Source organism: Myotis nattereri, assembly GCF_964212035.1.
Source record: "Myotis nattereri genome assembly, chromosome: 4".
In the NCBI taxonomy this organism is placed as follows: domain Eukaryota; kingdom Metazoa; phylum Chordata; class Mammalia; order Chiroptera; family Vespertilionidae; genus Myotis; species Myotis nattereri.
The window spans coordinates 103,466,268-103,475,697 of record NC_138079.1 but is presented as its reverse complement, the minus strand read 5'-3'; the positions used below and the strand labels follow the sequence as shown (position 1 = coordinate 103,475,697).

At 61.0% G+C, this 9,430-nt stretch overlaps 1 protein-coding gene across 2 annotated transcripts; it reads right to left on the bottom strand.

Moving 5' to 3' along the window:
- Positions 1 to 215: 215 nt before the first annotated feature.
- On the bottom strand, positions 216 to 8,718 carry RGS11 (regulator of G protein signaling 11; the record flags this gene model as incomplete). Of its 2 annotated transcripts, none has more annotated exons than XM_081088847.1 (17): positions 216 to 1,149; positions 1,234 to 1,316; positions 2,931 to 3,069; positions 3,156 to 3,243; positions 3,380 to 3,495; positions 3,595 to 3,708; positions 3,827 to 3,888; positions 3,967 to 3,996; positions 5,066 to 5,134; positions 6,293 to 6,374; positions 6,590 to 6,666; positions 6,898 to 6,956; positions 7,069 to 7,120; positions 7,774 to 7,880; positions 8,078 to 8,128; positions 8,211 to 8,307; positions 8,656 to 8,718. In XM_081088847.1, the coding sequence occupies 17 exons, from the start codon at positions 8,716 to 8,718 to the stop codon at positions 1,026 to 1,028; spliced, it is 1,413 nt and encodes a 470-aa protein (XP_080944973.1). In that variant the 3' UTR covers positions 216 to 1,025. The 2 variants fall into 2 exon arrangements, with proteins under 2 accessions (XP_080944973.1, XP_080944974.1); XM_081088848.1 differs by having other exon boundaries at positions 3,967 to 3,990.
- Between the last annotated feature and the right edge of the window lie 712 nt (positions 8,719 to 9,430).

Below are 9,430 nucleotides of genomic sequence, written 5' to 3'. Positions count from 1 at the left end.
CACCCCGAGTTCAGCCTGGGGCTGGCCTCTTCTGTGGACACACGGGCCTCCCATGACACCTGAGCTCCCCACGCTGTCTGTCACCACCGCCCTCGCCGCTGCGTGCTTCGTGCGCACACACACGGCAGGTGCACACACTCCACGATCTGGACCACAGCATGTGAGCCCAGAGTGAGGGCCGACGGCCTTTCTTTTCTTTTTTCTTTATTGATTTTAGAGAGAAACATCAGTCTGTTGTTCCACTTCCTTAGTATTCATTGGTTCATTCTCAGATGTGCCCTGCCCAGGGGTCAAACCTATGACCTTGGTGTATCAGGACACTAACCAACTAGCTACCTGGGCTGAGGGTCTTTTATTTCTGTGCCAAGAATGGGCAGGAGCCCTAGCTCTGTGAGGTGGGGCGCTGCCTCAGCTGAGCCGTCAGAGCTGTACCCCCAAAGGAGCGGTGTCCTTCACAACGGAGGTGCACCTTCGGACAGGCCGGGGACATGCACAGCGGCAGTGACAGGGCAGTACCTGTGGAGACAGCTCTGTACTCATTGGAAAGCTGAGCTCAGCCCCAGTGAAATCCGGGGAGCTCTGCAGATCCCCAGGGGGTCACCCTGAGGAAGTGGAGTGGGCAAATTAGCTTCGAAGCCTGCATTTCCTCACCATGTGACAAGTGCTCCTGCTGGCTACCTCTGGCTCCCAGGTACTTGCCTGCTAATGTAGTGGTCTGGAGATGGGGGGTGGGCACCAGGAGCTGAAGACTGCCACATGCCAGGAGCGTGGCCTTGCTCTGGTTTGCCCATCTCGTCCCACCTTTCTCCAGGCGACCCAAGCTCGGCCAATGACACCCCCTCCCTGGGAGTCGGCACCGGGCCCAATCCCTTCTGGGAAGTCTGATTTGTGTGCCCCACAGCAAGGCCACACCCTTTGTGCACTAGGGGATGCCCATGCCGGGGGTCTCGGCAGCTGCCAGGACCCTGGGTGAGAAGAGAGTGGTGAGAGGCGAGGAGTGGAACCTCCTCCAGGCTCAGGCCCACCTAGGCCTCCCCATCAGCACCCCCAGGGCCACCTGCAGCAGCTGCAGGTTCCACTGAAGCAGAAGCAGGAGGGAGAGCAGGGCTCAGGCTCGAATGCCGTGGCTTCCACATGAATGGGAACACTCTGTCGGCGAGAAGGGGCCTCAGAGCAGGGCGGCCTCAAGAGTCCCGCCTCCCAGCTCCTGGGCACGGCACCAGCGGGGCTCACCGTCGCTTTGTCTCCGGGAGTATCATGGCCTCTGCCAACAAGCCTTTGTACATGTCCGACTTCAGGAACCTCGGGTAGGAGTCCTGTAAGAAATGGTGGTCAGCCCTTCCGCCTTCCGCCTCCTCCCTCTCAGCTCCCCCGCTGCAGCCTGCCCCTGCTCTGACCCTCGGAGCCCCCGGTGGACAGTGCTGGAGGCGGCCACCCAAGACCTGCCCTGACCAGGTCAGCTGACTCAGAGCGACCTGGGCTCCCTTCCAGGTGGGCCATGTAACAGCCAAAGATGAGCAAGAGCCGGCACCCACACGGGAGGAGTGAACCGGGGTGCCCCCGCGAGGGAATGCAGAGCAGCTGTCTGCCCCGTAGAGCGAGGGCGAGGGCAAGGACACAGCCGACCAGGGCAAGAGAAACTGCACAGTAGACAGTTAAGTGGGAGAAGAATCTATGAATCTAATTGGTTATATTTTAAAAATATATTTTAAAATACATTTTAGCTGAACTGGTTTGGCTCAGTGGATAGAGCGTCGGCCTGTGGACTCAAGGGTCCCGGGTTCGATTCCGGTCAAGGGCATGTACCCTGGTTGCGGGCACATCCCCAGTGGGGGGTGTGCATGAGGCAGCTGATCGATCTCTCTCATTGATGTTTCTAACTCTCTATCCCTCACCCTTCTTCTCTGTGAAAAATCAATAAAATATATTTAAAATATATATATATATATATATATATATATATATATATTTAAAAAAATAGAAATTATTTTGGGAAGAAGGTAGGGGGCAGCAATAAAGATTTGAATTTACCCTGCTTTACAGATTGGGTTTTGAAACTGTAGATATTTCACATAATTATGAAGTAAGTAAGCAATCCCCAAGCATTGAGAGTGAAGGGTCGTAACTGGAGCTGGGTACCCGGGGGTGACACCATCCTAACCGCAGTAATGACAGGGCCGTTCAGAGGGCGTCCCGAATAGACCAAGGGAGAGAAGGAAGCCCTGCCAGCGGGTGTGGTAAACGGTGCTGTCGCTCAGCTCAGACTGCTGAGCGGATCGTGAGAAGCAGAGTAATTTGTTAGCCTTGTCGGCAAAGATTTTCAGTGCGAGAGAAGAGAGAGAGAAGATCAGGGAGGTAGAGAAAGGCTAATCCTGAACCCGAAGTACAAGTGTCAGTATGAAGCTCCAATACATGCTTTTAAACACATATTTCCTAATTCTGTCCACTGAAAGGCGGGAAATGATGGCCACCCCAGGGGCACGAACACACCTGGTGTGTAGGTCAAGGTTTCTGAACACCACCCTGAAAAAGAGCCAGGGCTGAGGGAAATGGCCCAGGTCTGGAGCAGGATGAACCTGCCAGTATCACACCAGGAAGCAAGGAAGTCACCACAGACTGTGGGACACATCAGAGACCTCCGAATATCACGTGAGAGTAAGAACTGACATGGGCCCCAGCTGGTTTGGCTCAGTGGATAGAGCGTCGGACTGCGGACTGAAGGGTCCTAGGTTCAGTTCGGGTCAGGGGCATGTGCCCAGGTTGCAGGATCGATCCCCAGTTGGGCAGCCAGTCAATGATTCTTCTCTCTCAATGTTTCTCTCTCTCTCTCAAATCAATAAAAGCATGTCCTGTAGAGGAACTTCCTGGAATATCTACACACAGGAAGTGTGGAAATGGCTTTACAGTCACGGGAGGAAGTGCTCGCTCACCTTCTTCATCAGCATGTAGATGTGCAGCTGGGCGTCCTCCAGCACGTAGCGGTGGGGCTGGCGCAGGCCCTCCAGGGTCCGCTCCATCGTCCGGCTGTCGATGTTCACCCAGCGGGCAGCGCCAGGGGCCAAGAACTGCCTGTGCGCGGGGACGGGGACAGCCCCAGTGGGTCCAGGCTCCACAGGCCTGCCCTTGGGCCTGCCCGGCCCACCTCTCGCACTCACTGGTACACGGAGTCCACCAGGGCGGGGATCTGGGCCTGCCCTCCGTGGCGCAGCTCCTCACACGCCTCCCAGAAGCTGAGGTTCTCGGCTGGGGGTCCAAGCACCAGGTCAGGCCCACCCTGAGCTGCAGCCAGGGCTGACTGAAACCTGGATGGGGGGTGGGGGGAGTCCCAGGCAAAAACCTCCCTCACCGGGGCCTCAAACAGGAGGTGGGGGCATCTCACCGCTGAACTCTTTCCTGAGAAAGTCCATGAAATGGGCCCGGCCCACAGGGTCTGCCAGGAGCTCCCGGAAGCTGAAGCCCCACCGCTCCACGCGGAGCTTCGTGGGTGCAGCCACACTGGGGGGGGGGGGGGGGCGTCAGGAGCACGAGGACTGTGGGGTGGGTGGCACCGCTGGGAAGAGCAGCTGCAGACCCCCTCTCCCACCCTGAGCTCACTTGGGTGCGTTCATGGCCCAGTAGGTGTCATCATCTGTGATCCAGGGGTTGCTGGGCAGGCACCCCGACATGATGGGGTCATGCGGGCCATGCTGACTGCTGAACTTCAGGTACCTGGGGGTGGGGATGGTGCCAGGGGCCAGTGCAGGGAGGGGTTATGGGTCAAGGGCACTAGAGGAAGGGTCTGGGCTCTGGGCTTGGGGTCTCCAGCTGCCACCCCCATCCCACTCACGCCTCAAGGCAGACAGAGGACTTCACCCGGATCCTGCCCAGGGCCTTCGTGCAGCACTCGATCTACGACATGGAACCTGTGAGCAGGGCCAGGGCGGGGTGTCGGCCAGCCCGCTCCCCTGTTCCGGCCCCAGGACCTACCTCCTGCTTGTAGAAATCCGTGTTCTTGGTCTGGAAGGGCCAGGAGACACTACAGTTAGAAGGCAGGCCCCTGGGGACCGACATTCCACCGCGGCCCAGGCCTGTCTCGCCCTCCTCTGATGGCAGGGTCTGACTGCCCAGGAAGCTTTCAGGGAGTGCTAGGTGGAGGTTTCCAGAACGTTCTCAAAGTTGCCTTGAGGTGCCCCAATGATCACTACCCCATACTTTCAAATGTACTTACATTACTTTTTAAAAACAACACACAGGTGAGAAATACTGCGACAAGTCACGCTGGGAACCCAGGCTGTTGACTGTGCTCCAGACTCATCATGTTCAGAATTGGGAACCTGCCTGCCACCTCCTCGTGGGCCAGGTGGGGAGCGTGGCCATGGGACTGGCTGGCCCTCCCGAGCGCTGCACACCCCTCCCTGGCCAGCGAGCAGAGGCGCGAGGCGCCCTCAGTGCCTGTGATTCCCAAGTTCTGGGTCAGCCTCCTGGGCTGACCTGAAAGTGGGAAATTATAAGCCTGTGGTCCTGAGCTTACGGTTCTGAACTCAGGAAGCAGCTCTGTCAGGAAGGTACTAAATGTATCTGCTCTGTGTGGGGCATCATAGGGTTTGAACAGGGGGCTCTGCTGCGATGCAGTGTGGCCACGTCTGTCCTGGTGCATTTGGTTCCTGAGGCCAGCAGAGGCCTTGGAGAGGTGGCTGGCCTGGCCTGGGAGAGAGAGCCCCCCCCCCCATCCCCAGGGCCCATTGCACTTACTTTCACCCAGAGCAGCAGGTGGGAAGTGAGAGAAGACAAGAGTTAGCAGAGGAGCTGGGCAGGGGGCTAGGGTGAGGGGAGAATGAGGCCAGGAGTGGGACAGGGCACATGGAGTGGCTGCATCAAGAGCCATCTGGATGGACAGATGAATGCACAGGTCGGGGAAGCCCCCAGGTAGTCCCAGAGTGGTGGAGTGGGGGCGGGGAGGGGTGTGTGCACGGGGGTGTTGGGGATGGGGATGGCAGGAGGCCGGGGTGCAGGGGTGAGGGGTGGGGCATGCGTGTAGGCGTGGGGAATGGGTGGGGGTGGGGCGTGCCTGCCGGCAGGGTCTCACCATCTGCACTCGCCTGGCCATGCAGGAGCCCCGCTCTGGACCCTGCTCCAGCACACTCGGCACCCCAGGCTGCAGAGAGCAGAGCAGGTGAGGCAGGGAGCTCAGATGGGCTGCTGAGACCCCACCCTAGAGCTATGTTCCTGCCCCCCACTCACTCTCATATACTGAAGCTCTGAGCCCACATGTCACCCTTTGACCTGGACACTGACACCCAGAGGAACCCAGAAACCTGAGTCTCCTCTCTGCCCATTCCCAACCCAAGTGACCACCCTCTCAGAGCCACTCTGGGTTTTCTCTCCAGCCCCTCACCCAGCTCACAGCTCCATGTGTTGTCCCAGCCTGGCTTTGCCACTAGAGTGAAATCCTTGACTTTTCTCCCCAAACCTCCCCACTCTTCCTCTCCAGACCAGGCTCACCTTCACAGACCTGACTGCTCAAGCCAGAAACCTAAGCACCTAAGACAGTTCCACTCACCCAAACCCACTCGTCCTGCCACCTGTCCTCACACACATGCGGGTCTGGCCTCTCCCTCCCTCCGCCCAAGTCAGAACCCTCATGTCCACTTGCCCAGAGGCTCCAGCTGCCACTCCTGGCCCCTCCACACCCACCATTCACCCATATCGCTGGCCTGGCCACTCCTGGGCCTCGGCCTCAGCTCATGCACATGGCCTTGGGGCCATGCCCACTCCACCTTCCTCCCACGGCCCACTGCCTGACCCCCAGATGGAAGATTGAGTCATTTTCCTGGAGATACCCCCAAACACACTTGATGAGGTCATCAGGCCTGTGGGTGCCTCCCAGAATCTATTTCCTTGGGTTTTTTTTCCCCACAGGAGTAGCTTCTGTCCATGGTTTGCTGTGACTGCCACATGGACCCAGACATCTCTCCACGGCCCCACACAGTCAGGGGACCTCAAACCACCTGCCAGGACTGCGGTTCTGGGCAAGGCCTGACTTCCGACCAGCACCCCCAGAAGCTGCAGCTAAGCCTCGCCCCCACTGGCCTCATCGCTAGGGTCTTGAGGTCCCCCCACAGCTTCCGCAGGCCTCTCCCTTAGACCTAGAGAGAAGCGTTTTGCCCCGTGGTCTGTGAGTGGGGGCAGCCTTAGTCCTGGCCTCGTGCGCTCTAGGGTCTGATGAGCCACAGAACTAGACCCTCCTGTCGCCCAGGGCCCCATTTGAGGCGCACACACTGACTCCGGCGGGACCTCCCACAGCAGCGCTCACCGGGGGCCTGTTCACCAGCCAGTACGTCTGCTCCTGGCACGCAATGACCAGCCTGTCCGCCTTCCTGCGCTGCTTAGCAGCCCTGGGGAGGGAAAGGCAGAGCTGGGGAACAGGCCCCCACCATAGCACCTCCCACACCCACCCTCCGACCAGGGCCTGGGCCGGCAGCCAAGCCTGCCTGGCACTGTTTCTGGACCCATGGCTGCCAGTGCCCGGCTAAGTGCCTCTAGGCTTCCTGGGCAATCTGGGCTCTGTGCCCGCTGGGCAGGCGGGCGGGGGGGGGGGGGGGTCTCTCACCGCAGCTGTTCTCTCGCCTGCATCACTACCAGGTCCCACGTGTGGTTGATCTTCCTGTGCAGCTGGTCATAGTGCTCCTGGGGGCGGTGTTCAGGGCTCCAGTGGCTAAGCCCCTTCCATGCCAAGCTCAGGGGCGGGGCATGGGCCCTCCCACCTCCCCACTGAGCCACTACAGGGGATGGCGTGTTTGTGCGCCTGCATCATCCTGGGGCCTGGGCTGTGCGCTCTGAGTCCAACTGTGAGGCCCCGGGGACATGAGTGGGGCGTGGGCTCCTCTGGCTGGACTCAGCCTGGGGTGGGGGTCCCACCTTCTCATGGTCGACCAGGGCCCCCTGCTTTCGGATATTCTTCTTGGCCAGGTAGATGGCTGGAAGGACAGGGAGCAGGCTGCAGAGGAGCACTCTGCCCCCCCTTCCCCGTGCATCACCCAGAGCCGCCGTTCCGGCAGCTGTCCCAGCTGGCCCGCCCTCCTCACTCACCATAGTCAAGCTCCGCCGCTGGCCACAGAGTGCTCGTCCAGAAATAGGGTGTCTGGTGCCATGCGGGAACAAGGGGTACCTGGGGCCTCCTGGGCCCTCCCCGCCCCAGGAGTTGTCCCCACCCGCTCAGCTCCCTTGGGAAGAGGCCGGGCCGGCTGGGGATGGGGGCCTGAGCATCTGCCTGCCTGCCCATGGCCCGGAGGCTCGGCTGACCACCGGCCATTCTCCCACCTGGAACTGAGCTCCATTCACCCCTTGGGGCCCTGACCCTGAGCTCCAGGGGCCTTCACTCCAGGGAGGGGTGGGTGGGGCCTTCCCAAGCCCCAGATCTAGTCGCAGCCTGTGCTGGGAGGGAGGGCAGGCAGGGAGCTCCATCATGGCTGAGGCACAGACACACTGAGGTGCAGGGATCCTGTCCTCAGGCTCCACAAGCCTCCTTCTTGGAGTGGGGGCCGCGGGACCAGGGGAAGCCGGCAAAATCCCCGGTAGGTGCTACCCCGACGGAGGCCCTGCTGGGGCCCCTCCCCTGAACTGGATCCTTCCACCACAGGAAGCTTCCAGGGCAGGCCTTTTTGCGGGGGGAGGGACAGTAGACCCCCGGCCTGCTGTGACATCACGGCTTTTGCTTCCACCCAGCCCCGCGCCTTCCAGAAGTTCCCACTAGTTGGGCTGCTGGATTCCCACCTGCTCCCAGTTGAGCCTGACCTGGAACCTGTAGAGCGTCTCGTCAAGCTGCAGCCCGGGGCTGCGGGGCGCGCGCAGTGCGTACAGGTAGCCGTGCTGGACCAGGAGGACGCCCAGGTGCAGGGCCTCTGGGTGGGGTTGGGAGGTTAAGGCAGGTGGCAAATCCTCATGGGGAGAGGTGAGCAGGGTCTCCGGGGTGAGTCCCCTTCCCCAGCACACTTGGCTTGGCCCTAAGACTGCCGAGCCCCAGAAGGCACCGCCCGATGAGCCCTGGGACCCCAGGGTGGGCTGGGGGCCAGGATGGGCAGTGAGCTGACCCCCTTACCCTCCTCTGAGATGCAGTACTTTTGGATCAGCCACTCCACGACGTCGCTGCCTGCGTAGCAGAGATTGTGTGGCTTGTGTGGCGGAGGCCAAGGCAGGGCCGGCAGCCCCCAACCCCCACACCCCAGCCTCACCGGTCACAGCGTGTGGAATGACTGTGATGAGCAGCCGCTGGCTCCGCATCTTCACGCCCTGGTCGGGGTCCTGCATACTCACGACCACCCGCTCCATCTGGGCAAAGGGGACACGTGCGGGGTGGCCCCAGCCAGCCTCCCCCATCCCACAGCCTGACTCCACCGACCTGGTTGCCCGGATCAGTGTGCGCAGAGATTAACACACACAGATGGTGGGATCTCAGGCCTTGCTGGCGATGGGTGGGGGCGGGGCGAAGGCGAGGGGCCACTCCCCTAACCCCCCAGCGCTTGGGGTCTCTGCTGCCTCACCCCGCCCCACAAAAGCCCAACGTCCCCAGGTCCAAGTCTACACTTGCGCTCACCCACCTGCACCCACTCCTCTCCTGCCCTCCCGGCCTTGATGCCAGAAATCCTGGGGACGGCAGGGCCCCCACCCAGCACCCACCTTGCTTAGGTGAGGCATCTGCGCACGGGGGCACCCACCGTGGGACGCGGGGCCGGCAGCCATGGCTAGGGGTGAAGCCCTGGGGGGTATTGGCATCCGAGATGCCCTGCCCCGCCCCGCCCTGCCCCGCCCCACATCCGAGTTAACCCTCCCTGGTCTGGAGTTGGTCCCTGGTCCCATTGGGGTCCGGGAAGGGGCCAGCCACCCCAAGGAGCCTCTCCCTACCGTAGGGAGAAACTGAGGCCCCTGTGGGGAGGACTTGCTAGGAGCTGCGTGACTGGGGAAGGTGCCTTGAGGTGGGACCCGAAGACGTGGGCTTAGAGGAGGGTATTGTGAGAAGGTAGAGGCTCAGGAAGAGGAAGGGGAGCTCAGAGTCGGGGTGAGGACTCAGGGAGAGGATGAGAGATCAGAGAAGGGGAGGGGGCACTGTGGGGGAGGGTCTTCAGGAGAGGGAACTTTTGGTGAAGGTGGGCTGGGGTGGGGGACAATGGGTTTACTGTAACCCCTGCAGGGACCAGCGGTGGAGGGGGCTGTGGGGTCAGACAAGGGGTCTGACTGCCCTAGGCTGTGTGCTTGCGATTGTGTGATGTCCTGGGTGCCATCGTGGGGATGCCATCAGCACCTATGACATCTTGTGGCTGCACAGGGTGCTGGGTAGGGGTCCTTTGAGACTTGAGGGGAGGTGGAAGGTAGCTCACTTCCCATCCGCGGCACAGGACCTGGGTGGGGCCAGTTAGGGAACTGGCAGGGACCCCTCTATTGGGAAGGAAGGATC